Source organism: Cyprinodon tularosa, unplaced genomic scaffold (genome assembly GCF_016077235.1).
Source record: "Cyprinodon tularosa strain WSP-4 unplaced genomic scaffold, ASM1607723v1 ctg362, whole genome shotgun sequence".
NCBI classification, from domain to species: Eukaryota; Metazoa; Chordata; class Actinopteri; order Cyprinodontiformes; family Cyprinodontidae; genus Cyprinodon; species Cyprinodon tularosa.
The window spans coordinates 729,835-751,205 of record NW_024039077.1 but is presented as its reverse complement, the minus strand read 5'-3'; the positions used below and the strand labels follow the sequence as shown (position 1 = coordinate 751,205).

The 21,371-nt window shown below is 40.0% G+C and overlaps 2 protein-coding genes across 3 annotated transcripts in view; one reads left to right on the top strand and one right to left on the bottom strand.

Annotated features, from left to right (window-relative positions):
• The window catches only part of LOC119790367 (multidrug resistance-associated protein 4-like), a 70,740-nt gene extending 51,722 nt beyond the window's left edge, over positions 1 to 19,018 (top strand). For both annotated transcript variants that reach the window (XM_038295892.1, XM_038295893.1), the window contains 6 exons: positions 6,236 to 6,325; positions 6,421 to 6,593; positions 6,922 to 7,027; positions 7,133 to 7,267; positions 7,355 to 7,475; positions 18,556 to 19,018. In XM_038295892.1, coding sequence (XP_038151820.1) covers positions 6,236 to 6,325; positions 6,421 to 6,593; positions 6,922 to 7,027; positions 7,133 to 7,267; positions 7,355 to 7,381 — 531 coding nt within the window. In that variant the 3' untranslated portion in view covers positions 7,382 to 7,475; positions 18,556 to 19,018. The remainder of the gene's footprint in view (positions 1 to 6,235; positions 6,326 to 6,420; positions 6,594 to 6,921; positions 7,028 to 7,132; positions 7,268 to 7,354; positions 7,476 to 18,555) is intronic.
• Positions 10,820 to 21,371, bottom strand: part of abcc4 (ATP-binding cassette, sub-family C (CFTR/MRP), member 4) — a 64,071-nt gene continuing 53,519 nt past the window's right edge. The window contains exons 21-31 of the mRNA XM_038295895.1: positions 20,487 to 20,637; positions 20,269 to 20,388; positions 20,078 to 20,188; positions 19,878 to 19,978; positions 18,753 to 18,944; positions 18,526 to 18,681; positions 15,617 to 15,706; positions 14,402 to 14,574; positions 12,429 to 12,534; positions 11,065 to 11,199; positions 10,820 to 10,993 (exon numbers count right to left, since the gene is read on the bottom strand). Of these exons, the coding sequence (XP_038151823.1) occupies positions 10,904 to 10,993; positions 11,065 to 11,199; positions 12,429 to 12,534; positions 14,402 to 14,574; positions 15,617 to 15,706; positions 18,526 to 18,681; positions 18,753 to 18,944; positions 19,878 to 19,978; positions 20,078 to 20,188; positions 20,269 to 20,388; positions 20,487 to 20,637 (1,425 nt within the window). The 3' untranslated portion in view covers positions 10,820 to 10,903. The remainder of the gene's footprint in view (positions 10,994 to 11,064; positions 11,200 to 12,428; positions 12,535 to 14,401; positions 14,575 to 15,616; positions 15,707 to 18,525; positions 18,682 to 18,752; positions 18,945 to 19,877; positions 19,979 to 20,077; positions 20,189 to 20,268; positions 20,389 to 20,486; positions 20,638 to 21,371) is intronic.

Genomic DNA, 21,371 nt, shown 5'->3' with positions numbered 1-21,371 from the left:
AGGTTCCTGCCCCATGACGTCATGTTGAACGGGTCCAACCTGCACTGGAAAAAATCGAAACCTAGATAAGTAATTTTTTCTTAAAATAAGTGCATTTGTTCTTGGATTGAGGAGGTAAAAGAGACATTTTGCCAATGGAACAAGACAATTTACATTTAAAATAAGAAAACACAACTGCATTGTCTTATTTCAACTGCATTTTATCCAATTGTCCTATTATAAAAGTTAAAATACTCATTTCATTGGCAAATTATTTCATTTACCTACTCAAAGTAAGGGTAAATACGCTTAATTTAAAAAATGTTTGCTTCTAGATCGTGAGAAAAAATTATTTAGTTAGTACATGAATCTTTTTATTGCGTTTTATCATTATCTCCTTTCTTTCATCTTTTCTCCTTTTTTTCTGTTTTTCTTTTCCTGTTCTACTTACATTGCAGTGTCCATAAAATCCATAATGCTCCCTGCATGAATTATAATAAAGCAATTTATATGCATAAATCAAGCGGAACACTGTGGCGATAGCCGTACTGCTTCACTTGTGAAAGCAAATCTCCTCTCTTTTTGGCATCAAGACAATTATTCTTATTGCCACATTGCTAGACAGGACACTGTAAAAAAAAAAAAAAAAAAAAAAGTTAGTACATGCATCAAAAGCAACTTAGAAATTTTTACATTTACTTATACAAATCACACCATTTTTAATTTACTGAATATGTGGCAGTTTTGATTTTCCATACCTGCTTCAGTCGCAATTTTTCCCCATTTATAGATTTCTGCCTGTGAATAATGTTTAGATTTGGGCGTAAAATGTTATGCAGTGGAAGCCCAACGGCGGAACTGTCCACTTTTTTCACTTGCATAGCTGCACCCGTCCAAAGATAGACAACAAATCCTTGACAGAAACTGCTGAGTTTTTAAATTGCGCCATTATTGTTTACAAGCTGCGAGCGCCTGCACAGAGAGCAGACTTTCTTCCGGTTGAGAGCGATCCAAGGGAAGCTGTTCCTGAGGTATACGGTGCTTTCCTTCTGTGAAAGCCACTGTACCGGTTCTGTTAGTGATGGAGCTGCTGCCTGGCAGAGGAAGGAAAGGAAGATTTAGGAAGGCTGTCTCTACCTGCAGCAGAGCGAGCCTTATGTATCTTGATGAACCTTGATAAAGACGCTGCACCAGCGGCGTAACCATTTAGAATGAATTTAGAAGGAATGGCAGGTGGATAATTGGAAGAAAGTAATAGAAGATACTAGATAATAATAATTTTCTTATAGATAATAATAATGTAAATAATAATCGTTTTGTATCGATGCATCGATCAACTAGCCGACGATCCGATGCATCGATACGTCAGCAAGAGAATCGATTCATGTTTTGTTTTTTTCCTCTGTTCTATTTTTATCCATTTGCTCCTGGACGTAATTCTCCTCCCGTGCTGCGGTGGCGCTAAACCTATTTTGCCTACCTACCGCGCTTCCTGGTTATACTCTTACAGCAGTGTGTTGCAGTGAGCTTGACACAGACCTTTTTGATTTATGCTCAATATTGAAGCGTGGTCTGCGCTACACGCTGTGGGTCTAGATACATCCGAGGCGGTGAGGAAGTGGGGGCAAATTTAGTCCGACGACGGAGGGACATGAGGGCCAAAAAGAGCGGAGATCTAGGTGGAAAAAGGATCTCGGCGTTCTCGCGCACCTCGCTCTTCTAGCGGGTCAAACTTCACGAGTTGTTTTCCAAAATTTCCGCACTGTCTGCGGTCAGCTACAATTTGGGAGGTGCAGCGGAGCGTCTGTGGAGGGGGCGGGGACGTCTGGAGCCGAGGTATTGCATTGCACTCATTGCACTGATTCTGTGCAGTATTTTTTGATGCAAGGCCTTTCAGAATCTATAATGCAGGGGCATTATTATTTTGAGGTTTTAATAGGAATAGGTAGAGTGCAACTTTTCTACTTCTGTTATTTTCTGTTGTTTCTCAAAAAAAAAAAATGCATAACAATATTACAGCTTTCATTGATTTATTTCAAATTTGAAACATTGTCTAGCCTGTTAGGTGTAAAAGAAACAAAAAAAACAACAACAATTAATTGAATCGTATCGTGGTGTATTCTTGAGTATCGAAAATAATCGAATCATTGGGTCGGGAAATCGATGTTGAATCGAATCGCCATGATCAAGGGCGTAGGAATATGTTTACAATTGGGGGGGACACATGTTGGAAATCTGAGATTCGTAAATATTCAACAGAAACATGTCTTAAGTACGCTACTTTAAAAAAAGGCTATTTAATCTTTTACTTTATTCCTTTATAAATGTGTCTTGCAAAAATAATGCATTTAAAATTTACATAATGCATTTGTTCATAAGATGTGAGCATATCACCAAACAAAATGACTGGAGTCTTTTATTAAGCAAAGGGAGATGTCTTTCAAGGGCTTCAGCCCTTGGCATGTTTAGTGTCCGCATACGCACTAGAAAATCAAAACAATTCAGTAGGCCACACAAGTGCAAAGTTTGATATGTTTTATTTTGTCAAACTTGCAATAATGGTCAAAAATGAATTTATATAGATTGACTGACAGAGGGAGCTGACAGTGTGGTGAAGAATTATGGACAGGGCGCTTTGAAGCATCTGGTTCAAAAACGCATTCTAAACCTTTGGTAGAAATCCATCTATCCTTCCATTTTCTGTACACCCTGTCCCTTAGTGGGGTCAGGAGGTGCTGGTGCGCCAGTCTGTCCCGACCTTTGGTAGAAATGGCGTCTTTAATTCCAATTTGCAGTACAGAACAGAGAAAACTACAGAGTTGTCAATGTTGTGTTAATCTGTTTCTAGTCTAAAAAGAGGAGCCAGCAGTTTATTTGAGGAAATAAAGGTGCAGAAGTTAATTAGTTGGTTAATTAGTGGTTGTGCAGCAGTTCGCTGCTAAGAATTAAAATTAATTCTCCCTGTGGTTTTAACTAACGATCAGGAGCGCGGCAGGTATAACATCTGTCCATTTCGGCGAATCAAAACCATGCAAAAAATAAAAAATCCCAGACCGGGCTAATTTCAACACAAGTTGTGTAAGGTGACTGTAACTCACACTGACGTTTCTCTTTTTTAAAAATCTGAGTAAGTCCTACTGCTGTTTAAGCCTTTTAGTTGGTGGTGGCATTGTACTGAAATGAGATATATAAAAAAAAAAATAACATTTTGGCTAGCGTGGCAAACATCTAGAGAAAGTTAGCAGTTAAATATTGGATGAGTGATCAGCCCAAGACTACGGAAGAGGATTAGGGCCACTGAAAAAAAAAAAAAAAAAGTTAAGTGATTTTTAAATTTTATTTCAGTTTAATACAGGAAAAAAGTCAGAATTCTGACTTTTTTCTCAGAATTCTGACTTTTTTTCACAGAATTCTGACTTTAATCTCATAATTCTGACTTCTTTCTCAGAATTCTGACTTTAATCTCAGAATTTTGGATCTTAATGTAGATGGGCACCATGAAGGTAGAGATGTGGAGCATTCAGCTTCACTGATAAAGATGTGAGTTGTTTGAGATGGCCAGTGACACATTGGTGAAAAATTACAGAATTAGGCAACTTTTGATGTGCCCGAGGGGTCCCCCTTATAAATGGAGGAGCAGAAGGTCATTAAAACAAGAGAGCTAGTCTCTAAAACAGACATGGCTATGGCTTGATGCTAACATGTTTGTTTTTAAACATACTTTTGTTATATTACATTTGTGTTGTGTTTTCCAAATAGTGTAGAAAATGAATGGTGGGTTTATAATGTTTACCTTTTATGAGCAGGACAGGAAGCAGAGAAGTGTAGCATTACCTCCAAGTAGTTAAACTCATAATTATGAAGTTATTCAACAAATTCCTCAAGTAAAAAAGTGCAACTTTTATTTTTTATTTATTTATTTTTTACCAGATTTGTTGATTAATTTCAAAATTATGTATTCCTTCCAAATTTCCAAATCTGAAGAATTTTTTAAACCAATATCTACATTATTTAACATTTAGTTTATATTTTAGCAGTACTTCCTGTTATATTTCTTTATACGTATATTTTACATTTTCTTGTCAGAATTCTTACTTTTTTACCCATCTTAAACTAAAAAAAAATTTAAAAATCAGTTAACTTTTTTTTTTCCAGTGGCCCTAATCCTCTTTCGTACAAGACTAAGATGACTAAACCAAAAAGATTCAGTTTCTATATATGAAAGTGAACTGACAACAAAGACGTTTTAAATAGGCAGCATCCCGACAGACCACTTTACCTCTTTCACAAGTTTCTGACTTCTGTATCGCTGTTTCCCTCCCTTCACTCTCACTCAGCAGTTCAGAGAGGGGAGGGGGAGTACAGTGACGTAACGCTATGCTGCGCCTTCAAAATAAAAGCACGCTAGTAAAAAAATGTCAAAATCTAATATTTTGCGGTACAATTTTTTGGGGGGGACATATCCACCTGGCTTTTATATTGGGGGGGACATGTCCCCCCCGTCCCCCCCGCTTCCTACGCCGCTGGCCATGATGGATGTGATTTACACCCCTAGTAGATAGAGGGGGCTGGTTCAGGGCCAACTGATTTAGTTGTTCTACCATCAGTGTTGGACCCGCTCACAACAGACACTGAAAATTTTTCCTCTAATTTTTCTGGTAACAAACCAGTAGTCCCTCTAAAAGGTACTGGTAAACTACAATTTAGTGCCCTATTAGTTCCCCTGGTTTCCTTGGTAACTACCCATTAGTTCTTGATTGGTTATTCTATGGCCGTTTCTCATTTAAGAAGAACATGAGTATGGACTTGTCCTTACTAAGTATGTCTTTGACAAGAATGTAGAAAAGTGTGGACTTTGGGAGAAAGGGAGCATGCAGGATAGATTTGGGTCAATTGGAATGTGTTACGTCACATTCAAAGCTAGCGTGGAGCTGCACTTCAACTCCTGTTATTAATAGTCTCTAGAAAAAAGTCTCTATGTTCTTGAACATAGTTTATCATTTAGTTAACACGTAGTTCTTGAAGTGTTCTGCAGTAGTTGATCAAAGGTCTACCTTATTGTAAAGTGTTAACTATATTTTTACTTTGGTCTCTTTCCTTCATCTTCTACTGTCTTTAGACGAATAGAGGTGTGGACAGAAAAGACAAAAGGAAGTAGGACACTTAATGATTCTGAGTTGATCTCTTGTAGTCTCTACTTAAAAATTCAATCATTCACAAGCAGGTCAAGGTTTCTTCATCCCTAGTTAAACAAAGGCACGAAAAAAAAACGTGACCTTTTTACATAAGGATAAGGAAGGAGAAGCTGGAGAAGAAAATTATAGCCAAGTATGCGATTAGAACAAAGCGGTGGAACCAGATGAGAAACAAGTGGATACAGCTTAAGTCAGACGTGGCAGTATCTTCTTGCATGACCGCAGCAATCAATCTTTTTTTTTCTTAATATTAAAATGTTTTGAGGTACGGCTCAAAGCCAGTGTGAATCAGCTTGACCCATTGTTGTCCTTATCAGGCACACAGAGGACTGGAGGAAATTTTAATAGTCTAAAACCAATGCAAGGATTTTATTTATGCATTTTACCTCCTTTTTCTAACCCCTCAAAAAAGGAGCAACACCTCTGTGTTTGCAGATAAACTGTTGTTTATTTTTAATCTGGTCTAATGAACATTGAAGTTGGTTATCGGTAAAACAAAACAGGCGTCAGAAAAAATAAATCTAAATTCTTGTGGAGTAATTGTTAGGTGTTTCTAAGCATTAATAAAACACTGTTGATGTATTCTTTAGATATTTTTATTTGAGTGGTTTGGCAGCTAGGAACAATCTGCTCAGGTGTGTTAACATAATTGTTGATCAACAGCGCCCCCTGTCTGATATCTGGAGCAGATCACAGCCTTTTAGTGCACTAGATTTGCCCATGTGTTGCTTTAAAGAACTACAGTGAACTTATTGCCATGGTTGCATCATGAGTGCTGGTGAACATTGGACTTCCTCGGGTCGTTCAGTGCACCAGTCCATGACCTAACCCACGCATTGTGCAACAGTGAAACAGCAACATAAATCAGTTTATAGAAACAGTGCCTGGTAGAGACTTTTACTATGAGAAGTTACTCAACTGAGGTTGATTGTGAACAACTAAGCAATGTTTGAATTATATATTTTTCTTATGCTGTCTTTATGTGAGTGTATATTTGCCCTGAATGAACTCAAATGATCTGTCATCCTGTCTGATGAACTTTGTTTCTCACTGATCTCAAGGATCCAGTATTGTTTACTGAAACGGTGAGGAAGAACCTTGATCCCTTCGGCCAGCACACTGATGAAGATCTGTGGAAAGCTCTAGAAGAAGTATTTAAAGCCCGTTCTCTATTTCCCTCCAATCAGAAGCATATAATGTAATGGTGGTATGGATCTTCTTTAACATCCCTGCATGTTTCCACCAGGTGCAGCTTAAGTCTGTGGTGGAGGAGCTGCCAGGGAAGCTGGAGACGGTTCTGGCAGAGTCCGGCTCCAACTTCAGCGTGGGTCAGAGGCAACTGGTGTGTCTCGCTAGAGCCATCCTGAGGAGGAACCGCATCCTCATCATCGACGAGGCCACAGCTAACGTGGACCCCAGGTACTTCACAGGAAGAAGCTTTGTGTATGAAGATTGCATGTACAAAACATGTATGCAGAACTCAGCATGTGCAAAAATGAACTGTGTGTTAAAGTGCAGTAATGCACCCAAACATGCAGTGAAAATGTGCTGCAGATTTCTACTTCAATAAATAAACTATAAATCACCAAAAGTGACCTAATAAATGGAAATTTAACTCAGAGCATCAAACCTGGAGTTTTATTCTAGACTTTTCTCCCTGCAGACCTCCGTTATTAGACGCTCTTTGGCACATAACGCTTTGGGTCTAGAAGTCAGCACTCTTAACAGACTGTCATTTTTGCTGCAGGACAGACGAGCTGATCCAGAAAACCATAAGAGACAAGTTCAGAGACTGCACTGTGCTCACCATCGCTCATCGCCTCAACACCATCATAGACAGCGACCGCATACTGGTGAGTCCTTTAAAGCCGCTATGGGGAAACTTTAGTTGCGACTTCTTAGGACGGGACTTGGTCACACCTTGATTTTACCCACCTTCCCTTCTGTTCTCCTTGAAGGTACTTGACAGCGGACACATCCAGGAATTAGACCGACCCTTCACTCTGCTTCAGAACAAAGAGGGTGCTCTCTACAAGCTGGTGCAACAGACGGGCGAGGCCGAGGCAGAAGCTCTGCTAGAATCAGCTAGACAGGTGGGCTGGAAATTATTATTTTACTCTCTGCCACTGGGCAGGCGTCTTTCATCTGGATTAACAAAGGTTTTCCAAATGTTTCCGCAGTCTGCTTATGAAACTGCAAGGCTGTGATAACCGAGGCTGGAGGAGCACATTCCCGAAACAAAAGGCTGTCATCAACGTACAAATAACATTTGTACCTCAGTGGAGATAGAAGTAGCTAAAGGTAACATGAAAATACAGGTGTATCTTGATAAACTGGAATATGTTTAGAAGTTTTATTATTATAGGGCTAATTTATAACACAATTTACAGTCAAATCCTACAGATAAGTTTATGAACTTAAGAGTCTGGTTCTGGCTTACAGGTTATGAAAATCCATCCGATTACATGCGTTTGTTAATCCTCCCAGTTGTAGATCAGTGGTTTGCCAATGAGAGATTAAATGTGTAATTTAGTCTGGTCCCGATGAATGAGGCATCGGATGATTGTTGATGAGAACAACCAGTTGTTTTCAAACCATGTCTGTGATGTTCTGACCAATGGGAGCAACTGACTGTGACGTAGGAAGCGCGTCAGAAAGCTGTGGGGGAGTTTAAACAAGCAGCCTGTCGGTAAAGCGGCGAATACGTCCTTCTTAAAAATTAATGAGCGTAGAGACTCTTCCTCCCCAAGTCGAATCCTTCCAAAACTGAGTCAAATGAGAACTGTTCAATAGTTGTTGCCATCTTCCTTGTTGTCGTGCAACTTTGTCGTCCCGCCCTCAAAACCAATCTCTGCGTTGTGATTGGCCCGCCAGTTCTAGGGCCTTGGGCATTGATGAATGACTTTGGTCGCTGGCGGGTGGGGCTAGTTTATTAGGCTACAAAGTGAAGGTCAGGAACCTTAAGAAGCTGTGAAAATAAATGTATTTTTAGGGTTTGTTAGTCTATGGCTCAGTCCAGACAAGGCCGTTAGCTGGGAATATTTTATAGGGTGTACACCTTGGTGTATCACCACTTTAGGCCTTGCATGGCATAGGAGGTCCGGGATTATCCTCCCCTGGAAAGTTGTGAAATTTAGACTCTGTGTCATGTTATTTCCTGCATTTTGAATTGGAACGCAGCTTTTTGTCTCTGTTCCAACACTACTTTTGTCCTGATTATTGAAAATACGTGTGCTTGAATAAAGGTGGACATTTCATAGGTTAATAAAAACAATCAGAAAGTGTAATGCCACGTTCACATCCCTTGCGCTTTTTGCAGCAAAAAAAGGCTCTGCTGCTTTATTTCTGACGCTGCTCAGAGCACCGTCTTTTTTGTGTGGAGTTTTTACGGCACTAGTGGCTCGTTTTTTCGACAGTAGGCTGACAGAAAAGGACCACAGGCCAGGTTCAAACCCAGGTTGCCCGCGTTGAGGAGGCGTGCAGTTAAATGGCAGAGAGCAGCTTTGCTACATTTGCTGCGATAAGTTGATAAAAAGTAGTTTTAATATATTTTTGTGCTGAGTATTTGTTGGAGCTCTGTTGGAGCCACTCAGACCCCCACACACCGGCAGTGTGCTGGAAATTCCCAACAGCAGTTGCCTCTTCGGGTTTTACCCCTACTGTTGGTGGCGGCTGGCAGTAGATGTAAGCGTTTTTCAGGTATGTGGTACAAACTGCAGGCACCAGGATAATAAAAGCAAACATATTTTGCCGCCAGGTTTAGACGTTAATAAACTGTTTCAGAGGAGTGATCATTGCAATCTGCATCAGCCTCCCTGCCAGCTCCCAGATCCGCTTCTCTGATTGGTTGACGTGGCACGTCGAGCAGCAAAAGTTAAATTTTTAGCATTTGAGCAAAGTTTCCAGGGCAAAACATTCCAAAAACAGGGCGTACAATGTATAGCCGTATGCATTGTTAGCTAAAAAGTCTGGTCCCAGCATTTCAAATATGCTGGGAAGAGGAAGCATCTTGCTACCTCTCGCCAATTAATTTAGCATTGGAACCTCCTGAGGTTTGTAGGATCTATATGGTTTCCCACAATCCTTTGTGTTGCAGGCGGCATAGCCAACCTCATGGAGGTTAACTACATCTTTTTTTTTGGTAATTCTAATGTGATCGGCGTCATTCATGTGTTTGTTGCTTAATGAAGGCTTTCTGGATTCAGTAGTATAGAGCGCCTTTCTTACCGTCGACCCTGCAAAAGGTGAAAGAACAGGAGCTACAATTGGAGTCAGTCTATTGCTCTTTTTGAGTTGAACTCTAAGCCAGAATCATCAAAATGGTAAATATTGAACACCTTTATAATTAATTCAAATATACCATTATTGATGTCACCTAGATACAGTCATATTCAAGGTTAAATAAGTTATTTCAGCAATTCAATTACACACAAAAAGTCTTTATTTCAGTCTGTTGTGACATTTCAGATTAGAAAATAACATCATGCCAAAAACACTTCTTAATTTAATGAAAATGACTATTATCATAGTCCTTTGTGGTCATAATTTTTCACAAATAGACTCCGAATTGAAGCTTTACTTTTTGAGATACCATGTTCTAGCTTATGAAGATACACCTGCGGAGAATTATTGAAAGGCGTATACCAAAGAGTGTTTAACCCACTGATTATCACAAGTGCTGCAGATTCTTTTCAATATAGAGTAGCCATTTTTTAGATTTCAAAAACACAATTAGTGTGGAATAATACCAGCATGGCTGTAATCAGCATAAGATGACCAGAACCATCTCTTTACGATTAGACTGGATTTTTCCCTGAGCTACAAGCTAACTCATGGTAATCCAAGTTTAAGAAGTAGCCTAGAGGTGCTAATCCTAGCTGTTGGCTTAGTAAATGCTGACTTTTCTGTGTACACTCCGTATGATTTACTTCCTATAAGGAGGGAAAAGCTTAGCTGTGAAATGTTCTGTTTGTAAAAGGCTTTTTTAAATTAGATTCCCTGGTTCTATGTTCAAACCTGCAGCCAGTACAGGGACCAAACGTTTAAATTCCTTAGTTTGCTGTTGAAGTATTTTCTCTGGTTATGACAAACACCTTTTAGAAATGACCCGTTATGGTTCCTACAGTTTGCCTGGTGCTGAAGAGATGGAGTTTAAAGGTATAGTGGAGGATTTTCATGAATTTTGGGGAAGATCCCTCTTGTTTAAGTCTTAAAAGTTGCTGTTTGCATAGCTCACTGTGTCTGAACTTCCTGCCTGTGCGGAGAGCTCTCTGAAACTGTGCATGTGCAGAAAAAGAAAGCTAACTGGGGACGAGCGCGTAGGACGGCCTTACGTAAACAGAACATCCTGCACTATACTAGACTGGTTCACCTTAAACATACAACCAAAGATCTAGAGTTTAGATTAAGGCACTTTTATAAAAGAGACGGACAAAGCTAAAAACCAGTTTAAAAAACAGACTTTTACTGAGACCTCAAGAGATTCAGGGTTCAGATTTGTTTGCTTTGTCAGTGCAACAGTACTTACAGGTTAACCTTTAACAACTAGAGGAAAAAGACTCGAGTCACTTCTTTAAGGCACCGGCGTTAGAACATAGCCAGCAAATGTCCGGCTGAGCTGTTAAATGTCACACTAAGACGACGGCCTCTCTGCAGTGGATCAGCGCCACAGAACGGACCGGCCCGTCTCTGTTCTCTCCTGGCATAGAAGCAGCGTCGCATCTCTACGCTCACATAGCCGTCTCAAAGATCACCAAGTTTCCAGCTGCCGTTTCTGCGTGTCCGTTCGGTATGCTGGGACGGCTCCTGCCGTCGTACGCCTGGAGACACGTTCAATGTCAGTTTGGCTTCAACTTATTTCCACACCTCCATTCTTGAGACTCTAACTCACCCTTTTGGCTGCTTCTAGTAGCGCCGCCGCCTCCTGCTTTCCAGTCTGCTGCACCATTTTATAGAAGATGCCTTTAGTGTCTTGTAGCAGGACGTAAGGCTCGTCGTATGCGTGGATCTGGCCTGCATCCAGAACCTGCAGAAAGGTGTTTAGGGTCGAAACATAAGAATATGAACACTGTCGGGTCTATGATCCAATTATTTAAAGCGAATCGGTTCTTAAACTTTTCTTGCTTTACTAGAACTTTTAAACAGATGGTAATTCCTGCGTTTGTGAGGTCTTTCGTTGTCTAACCATAAACTGATCTGCAGCAGTCTACCTGAAGCCAACAACCTTTGTATTTAAACATGTCTTTGCTTTTTTATTTTTCATTAGAGTATTTTTTTTGTACTGCAAAAATCTAGATCTTTAAGTATAGAAATCCAAAGGCATGACTGTTATTCTTTTGTCTAAAGAAGTATTTTCTAGCAGGAGTTGCAACATACAATCGTTTGAGCTGTTTCTTATAAAGATGTATAAAACTGTGATCTGATGAAAAGTGTTTTATTTTTGTGTTGACTGTTTTCCTGTCTTACAATAGCAAGAAAACTGGTCATGGCGACCACAAACAGGCTTAAAATGGAACCTATTGGACTGTCGCTAGTAGTCTGAATAACTTTGCATATATCTCCTCTGGTTTGAGTTCAGTTTAAAAATGTGTAATCTAATTGTAAGGTAATTTTAGAATTTGTTTTGGCCTTAATTGGTTTTTACATGTAAGAGATTATTGTAATATTATCTTAGATGTGATTAAACTGAGATCTAAAGGCACCTGCCTGATCCAAGATGTCAGCCAGCATCCAATTAGGCGTCTACCAGCCACGCAGCTTGCTAAATGTGGATTTTTAGCATGTCAACCCATGTTTAAAAGAGGCTTTAGGAGTTTTAGTCAATTCTGTTGGAGCTCTATCCTCCTGCACACATTCCCAGTCAGATGCTAATCAAATAGCTAACGCTTGTCTGGAAGCTGAAACTACAATCCTCCCCCTCTGTGCAGTGATGGCTTTTCTCTTTTCACAAATATAGCTTCCTTTGTGAAAAGAGAAAAGCTATCACTGAACAGAGGGGGGTGATTGCAGCTTTAGCGCCAAAGATTCAAAACAAAGGGAAGTTATCAGATTAGCATCTGACTTGAAATGTATGTAGAAGGTTGGTACGTCAGCGCTTCAAATAGAGTTTGCTCCGGTGCAGCCGACAGAATTGACAAAGACTCCTGGATAGGTGTAAAACTGAGCAAAAGTCCAACTGCCTTCCATTTTAAGCCTGTTTGTGGTTATCCTGCACTGTTCATGTAAAAGAAAAACAGCGTCATCTTATTGACTCACCAGTATGCGGTCGCTGTCTATGATGGTGTTGAGGCGATGAGCGATGGTGAGCACAGTGCATTCTCTGAACTTGTCCCGTATGGTTTTCTGGATCAGGTCGTCTGTCCTGCAGCAACCAGAACATAAAATCCCGGTTAAGAAAAATACTTTTTAATACAGAAAATACGGCATTGATGTACATGGCATACTTTCCTTTTAAATACATAGAGGCGGTGCATCCAATGGGACAGGGGTTGACGTTAAGGATTTTTGCTTGCCCAGTATAATGTTTGATAAATATAGTTCCTAATATTTATTTTTGTATATATAATCAATGAAACAAGTTTCTTTGTAATTCAGTTTTTTTTAAAGTTTCCAGGTTCCTGGTGTGTATCTGCATGCGTCAGATAATGAACTCAAGCCTACATTACCGTATTAACATGCTTTTCAAACTAAACTTTGCTTGGAAAAATATAAATTGTAATGTTAAAAATCTAAAAAAAAACTTACACTACTACTCACCAATTTAACATGTTTAGCTCTATAACATTTAAATGCACCACTCCAATGTCTAAGAGAAAAAAATTTAATGAACATTTTTTAATGCATGACCACTGTACAGAAGACTGCCATATGATAGAAATATTTACACTGTGTGCTACAGTTATTATTATCTTCCTAATCCCTGAATGATCATTTTTAATCTAGCGTGTATTATAGTATAGATTAAATTCATCATCCAGCTGCTGCTCTGTAGAATTCTCTCCCCAAGGAGAGGAAAATCACGCGAGAATGTGTACAAAACAACAAAAATGGCGCCGGCAATGCTTTTTGGTCGTTTTGAGCGAATGTCGGTGATTTTAAAGTAATATTGAGCGATAAATATATTTTTTTTGCGAACATTGCACTTGCCCCGGGCGATGGTTAACATCGAGCCCTGTGGGAGACACCATTTTTTTTATCAGAGTAGGTTAAAGGGGACACACTTTTCAGCCATGGATCAATCTACCGTCCACTTTCTGTTGCCATGGAGGACATTAGTAACCTTTGTCCAGTAGGAGGCAGGAGACTCGAAATAACAGAAAATGACCCAAAGCTTTGAGCTGGACTTCAAAACGGATGCAGACGTCATTTGTAATTTAGGAAGGGAGACTTTACTCCACTGAGAAACAGTCCAGTCCCTGTTTTCCTAATCCTTAGTTAGAAACCTCTCAACTACACGCTCTACGCCACTACTTCCTGAACTTCCAGCAGCTCCTTTCATGGATAGAGAGATTAATACAGGAGTCTCTCTCCAGTGATGAAGTTCATTAGTAGTGGCGTTGAACTTGTAGCCCCATTTACACTACCCCTCTGATAACTGAATCGTGCCGAGCGGTCACGGTGGGGACGTCTTTTGTTCACTGCGACACCTACGCAGACAACCTATTTTCGAAGTATAAATCAGCCTTAAGGAGATGATGCGGTCTGCTCATTCACTCTTTATCTGAGAACTGAGCCAGAACTAAACCGCGCTGATGAACTAGTACCAGTTTAGCGCGGTTCTGTTGTGTCTGGAAGGGTCCGGTTCCGTTTTGTGTTCCATTTACACTCAACAGTTATCTCCGTTACCGTGCTCGGACCGATCTCACCACGGTTTCAAAATGGTAGAGTAAATCGGCTAGTGTGTGCTGTGACTTTCGATCAGAAACTTCAATGTAGTTTAGTTTTTCCTTCCACTCAGTTTTCCATCAAAAATAGCTGAATGGAGGAACTCTAGAATCGGGCGGATTAATCACTGTGAGCTTTGGCCTATTAGTACCAGTGAAGCATGAATAACTTTCAGTCGTCTTAATCATGACTGTTGGCCATGACATTTTAACATTAAAAACATTAAAATAAGTAACGTTTGGGTTTTTATTATCTATATCCATACCTATTGCTTCAATGATGGGAAATTCTAAAATACATAAAAAGAAGTCAAAGAAAAGAAAAGGCCATGTGTTTTGCATTACCTGGGGTCCACGTTAGCTGTGGCCTCGTCAATGATGAGGATGCGGTTCCTCCTCAGGATGGCTCTAGCGAGACACACCAGCTGCCTCTGACCCACGCTGAAGTTGGAGCCGGACTCGGCCAGAACCGTCTCCAGCTTCCCTGGCAGCTCCTCCACCACAGACTTAAGCTGCACCTGGTGGAAACATGCAGGACATCAGACGTCATTTACTACAGCAGAGATCACGGATTAGCGGACCGCGGTCTGGACATCTGCTGGCTAACCCAACCTGATTGAAAACATTTATAAATTACTGCATATTGTCCAACGACAGAGTCTAACTTCACTTGAGCTGCTTCTCCTGTCAATATGGTAAAGCCTTCTGGAGCGTGGCTGCACATGTTATAAATTAACCAATGAGCTGCTGCTGCTACTTTTAGACACAGCAGGCGAACCTGTGGCAAGCCGGGCGATGGGGAAGAGAGAGCAGAGAAAAAGGTGGACTGCTGGAAGAACTGTGGTGAAAAGTGAAATGGCGTGCTCAAAGATGACCCTGCACATCTTGAGTATGTTTGGCTCAACCTGCTGCTGTGAAGCAGGATTCTCCACCATGAACAGAATCAAAAATAAATAAATATGGATCCAGACTCAAAATGAGCTCCTTGATATGTGCTTTAGAACGGCTTTGTCTCAATTCAAACCCAGGTTTAAAGCCTTGCAGGGCAGCATAAACCCCACTGCGAACATTAAAACAGAAAAAAAGACCAAACTGAATTATTATTGTTCTCTACTTCAAAAACAATTTAGATTTTAAAATGGAAACGTTTCATTTTTTATGTGTTTTATCTAATAAGTCAATGTATAACATGGATGCATAAACACCTGCATTTTATTTCAGTTTTAAATTCTGTTTAAAGTAACGGATTATAATTAAAAATGTCTCCGGACCTTTACTGGTTGATGATTTTCTTTCCTCGGACCCTGCTGATTTATAAATGCTACACCTGTCCTACAGGATCCGTTCCAACAAGAAGCATCTCTGAGGGAACTCTAGCTTTAGGCTAAATGATGTAGAGCAAATATTTTGGTTTTGTGGAGGATTATACATTTAAAGGCTTAGAAAATGTAATCTATTTTTTAGGCAAATGCCTCCATCAATCACATCCCTCATTAATCCTCCTGCAAAATGCAGGTCATGTTTAAAAGCAGCTTTAAGGCAGAACATGCTGGTACCGACCTCCTGCAGGGCGTTCCACAGTTCTTCATCTGTGTGTTGGTTGAAGGGGTCCAAGTTCTTCCTCATGGAGCCAGTAAACAGCACAGGGTCCTGCAAACCAAACCAGAGAAAGGACACGGTCAGAGATGGAGGCACCACCACATGCAAATCCTCACAAAAACATTCCCAACACTTGAAATATTTTATTAACAGTTTGGATTTGATAAACCAACACAGTTTACGATTGTTATGTGGAATAAAACTACTGTTTTCATCTGAAACTTTAAATAAACTGCAGGAGATCTGTGTAGGCTTGGTAAACCTAGGAGATTGTGATACATAGATCATAAAATAAATAGATAAAAATTGTATTATATATGCTGTTAATGAATGTAGAAGAGTGAAATTCTCTGTATTTTTTAGGGAGATCTGAAATGTTTGAGAAGTAATGTTACAGACATGTTAGTCTGTAAAGCGCAAGAGGTAAGGAATAAACATAAAAGCTTCAGTAATGCTGCTTGTTATGCACCACTATAATGCGATCCTACTAGTACTCATACACGGTGTTGGCAGTATTATACTGTGGGGTAGATTTTCTATACAAGGTTCAGACACAAAGTTAAGGTTTAAATCCACTCCGTAGGGGAAAATGCACGTATGAAATGTTTTATCCAAAAAAATTTACTGATGTTTAAACTCACATTTACACTGTGTTTGAAAAATAAAGGAATTTTCATTAATTCCAGGTTTCCTCTACGTTTTTTTTTTGTAAATAACTGCAGAGGTGGGTCATGCATACGTGACACAAAATTAGAATTAACTACATCAATATGTGAAATAATATATGCATGTTAATGTATTGCCTGAAAATATCTAATTTTACCAAAAAGACACCAGATTTTAAGGCAACAGTTCTAGATAAAAACTATATTTATAAGCTTGTTTGTAATCCAGGGTGGAATCATCAGCAGCTTTAAGCATGTATTAAAAACAGAGCAGGTCTATGATGGCATGTGAGGCAGCGTTTAAGGAAGCAGCTACTAGTGCTATTGTAAGGCAGTAACAGCAGAACGACTGCTGCTTTTACATTAAATCATTTAACTTGCCGAAAACACAGAAAATTCAGTAGATTTAATAATTACCGTAAATTCCAGACTATAAGCTGCTACTTTTTTCCCGCTGTTTGAACACTGCAGCCTATAATACAACGCGGCTAATGCATGTTTTTTTCATGGCGCGAAAAACAGACCAATAAAATTGATGAGTATTCCCAGATGTGATGACCGGTGGCGAGAAATCCTTCACCAAAACTGGCCGCATGCGAAAGGCATCTTTCACTGATGTCTGCCAGTGGGTTCTCAATGCGTGGGGCCGTGTGAAAACATCCAGCATCACCGGCGGGTTTCGGAAGGCTGGGCTGCTGAGGGATGAAGAGGACCGCGATTGCTCAAGTGAGAGCGACAAGGATGAGACTGAAGTCAGTGACAGCATCCTGAAGCTGTTCCTTTCAGACACCGAGGAAGAGGAGTTTGAGGGTTTTAGTGCGCAGGAGGAAGAATAAAGTGATTAATGACTTTTCCTGGTTGGCTGCAATGTTCTGTGCATTGTTCAATTAAAAGTACCGGTATATGCAGCGTTATTTGCGTGTTACGGACACATACCTATATTTAAATGTGTTACAGGTAGTTTGGAGAAAAAAAAAGCATTTGTAATATGTACCGTATTTGTTTGTTTTATCATATGGATTAAACGTTAAAAAAATTCTCACGTTTAATATCTTTATTTGTAAATATCGCATACGTGGTTAAACCTGCGGCTTAAAATCCGGTGCGGCTTATAAAAGTACAAAATTTATTTTCTTTCTAAAATTAGAGCGTGCGGCTTGTAATCAGGTGCACTCTATAGTCTGGAATTTACGGTAATCTTTTTCTTAAAGTGATTAAAATCACTAAAGCTAGCAACACTGGATCATCATCTCCCGTTTTTCTTCACTACCGAGAGCAGAGGAGCTCACTGTGATCAGCAGTAACTAAATAAATGTGAACATTTCATGATATTTCATTCATTTATTTCATTTAATTCAACTCCGATGATAATTAGAATAAGTTATTTCACAGTGGCGGTGCGACATGATCAATGACATGTATTGGAAACGACGGTTTTGTAAAAATTTATTTTCCACTGCCTTTAACTACCATTACCTCAATTTAAAAATAATACTACTATTAATATGTTGCGTCACTACACAGGGATGCAATTCAGGTAACAGCTAAAACAATTAATTTTAATAGAAGCAATCTGATTAAGACATCGGATCAGAATGGAAAGAATCGATGCGAAGTACGTTAAACAGTTTGGTGATTTCAATTAGTTTATTTAATTGCAACATGTAATTTACTGCAGTTTTCTTTACTTAGAGAAAATAAAAGGGTGAAAAACTTTCCTGTAAACCAAATAGGAACCTGATATCAACAGAGTATTTAGCTAAAGTTAGACTCTCCATCTGACCTGACTGAGGTTTATTTCTACAGGGGGCCAACCTGTCTGTCTCTGGATAGAAATAATGTTTTTCACTACTTTTTAAAAAAAGAATCCCATACAGTCATGCTCTCTAATAGTTGTTTGCCCTTGATCTCATCCTGAAACATCCTTTTTAAGGGGGGTTGAATGTAAGCCAAGATAATAAATTGATATTTTTATTGGTAAAACAAAGCGTCCTGTTCTTTTCACTTCTGTTTGTCATAAAATACTGATAAATAAATAAAAGTTTGTGTTCGTTTTAGGTAAAATGATACACACGTCTGCCTCCATCTACAGAACAAAGCTATTTTTATTTAGAGCTGATTCATTTAGCAGATTGTTATGGATGCACATCTAACATAGCAGCAGCAGGGAGCTCCTGTTACTATTACTCCTTCATTTTAGTTTACCTGAGGAATGATGGACATCTTCTGCCGCAGGTCATGGAGGCCGATGTATGAGGTCACCACCCCGTCGATGTAGATTTTACCCTGAGGTTCCGCCAAGCGGAACAGAGCCGAGACCAGAGAGCTTTTCCCCGCACCGGTTCTCCCAACGATCCCCACCTGAAACACGGAGGAACGTCAGTTTCTGTGCCTCAAAGAAGACGTGCAGCTTCACAGATCAAACATCTCACCTTCTCTTTGGGTTTGAACATGGCCTGGAGGCTGTGCAGCACCTGGGGACTGTCATCGCTGTAAGAGAAGCTGACGCGGTCAAAGGTCACGAGGCCTTTGCTCGGCCAATCAGGAGGAGGGCGCTTCTGGGTTTCCCAGGGTGCTTCGCTCTCTAGATCAGTGTACTCCACCACTCTCTCCACCGAGGTCATCTGTGGATAGAGATGTTAGCTTAGGTGCTTCCTTCATAATCAAAAAGTTTAAATTAAATGCAAACATGATTATTTCCTGAGGTTTTTAGCCAATTCTGTCAACAAGATGTATATTTTTTTACTTTTCAGGATAAAATTTGGAAAAAGTAATATCAATAAAACTGTTTTCAGAGAGTGAAAAGTTGAGTCTTAATTCAATGAACTGCTAAAATGTATACGAGTTAAATTATATCAGTTTTATTTTATTTTTTTTATTGAAATCTGAGCAAAACAAAGAAAAAAAACAAAGAAATCACACAATAAATGTCACTTTCGTCTGGTTTGGTCTGCTGCTGGTTTGGTCTGCCGCGGTTTCCGTAGCGTCGTGAACGCGCTTTTAGGAAATCCTATACACTACTGTTTATGCTCTAAAAACATTCTAAATGACTTCGTTTCGAGTAAATTATGGACGCTACCCACTCAGGACACTTGGAATACATTGGACGAGCAGTAATGAGGAATATTGACACGTTTTTTGTGGACTTTTATGGACCTTTCTGCCTCGGGCATCATAGACCTCCATTATTTGAATGTCAGCAGACAGCAAGAAGCCTCCCAGATCTCCAGATGCATTTGAGATATCAAAAAAGTACTCCAGAGTGTTGTTCAGCATGGGGGTGAGTAGAAAATGAAGGCTAATCATGTTTTGGGTGTACTATTCCTTTAATACACAAAATGGGGGTGATGCGTTTCTTCTGAGTGATTCTGGATTTAGTCAGAAACCAGATCCTAACGTGTGAATCTTATTTTCCATTTCCAGAGGCAGAATTAAAGCAGTCTGATTCCTCTTTTGCGATCATGAAACGGTATAAAATCCAAAGGGAAGAGTTCAGCACTTGAATTAGATGTCTAACGTCTGCATAAAACTGGGTTTAAAAATAACCAAAGTCTCACCATGTTCTCCACCTCAGCGCTCTGCCGGACGCCCCACTGGAACATTCCCATCAGGGTGACTGCGTAGCTCAGAGCCAAACCAACAGAACCAGCATCCAGCTCTGAAACCACACCAGGACAGAAAGGTTATCCTCTGGCTCCCTCTAGTGGCAAAGAGATAATCTTTAGATTGATGATGTAGAGATTAAAGCCCTCCTTACGATCTCTGAGCAACAGGCACAAAAACGTGGTTATGGTGACGAAGAAGGAGCACATCCCATCGAGACGGACGGCAAACCAGCGAGAGGTTGTCAGGAACAGGAAAAAGGCCTCTGTTCACAATCATAAAGTGTCAGTACTCTGCTGACAACAAGCCACTAAAAAGCCCAACGTTTGGAAAGAGCAGAACAACCTGAGTGTAGATTCTGATGAGCGTCGAATATTTGTTGGAACCTCTCCTCTGCTCCGAATGCCCGGATGGTCCAGAGCCCCTGAAGAGACGACGACAGGTGGGAGAAGACGGGACTGCGGGCTGCAGGGACGCACAAACAATGTCATAAAAGATGCAAAAGTAAAAAAAAAAAAAAATAATGTTTGGATTAACACCTTGTTGCAGTACGAGGTACTTACTGGTGGATTCAAGGCGCTTGACCTCTCTGGAAGTCTGCAGGAAGTAACGGCGTAGGAAGAGGAACACCACGAGGAGCGGGACGACCGGGATGAGGATCCACGGGATCACGGAGGCGGCTACAGCGATCACACCAACGATCTGCAGCAACAACTGCTCAGAGACAAGGGGAACAAAGAAGAAAATCATCAATGTCAAGAAATACGTACTGTGAATGTTTTTTTTTTTATTGCTGCTTCATGCAACAGACTAGGAAAGTAATGCATATATCTCTGTTTAGATTAACAAAAAACAGCACTGGTCCTATTTTGGATTTAGGGTCTGGACTTGGACTAGGACATTTTAACAGATGGCTATCTAATACAGCTGCTAAAATAAGTTTTTCTAACATTTATTTCCTGCATTAGAACAACCTTATGGAAGGAAAACCAAGCATCACCTGGTTTAACCAGGATAAAACATGTTTGACTGATTAAACTGGGTGATTTATTATGGCATAATTACCCATAATGCAACAGCATTCTTCTTTAACCATAATAGACAAAATTGTAGCTGGAGTGGAGCAATGTTTTCAATTTGTCCTTCATTATTTTCCAAATAAGCTCGATATATCTTTAAAAATTTAACACCTGGCCGCTGTCAAGAGTTTTTCTTTTTCAAAGAGACATTTTTCCTTCAGTTTTTATCAGATTAGTTTCAACCAGTTTCCTCCCTGCCTATAAAATCAGGCTCTACCTGTTTCTTTCCAGAATGATACGCCATGTTTACACTGAAATTTAGTCTGGCTGGTCAGCGTAGTATAGCAAAGGGTTTCACTTCAATTAGGCTACGTTCACACCGCAGCCTGAAGTGACCCAAATGCGATTTTTTTTACCCATATGCGACCT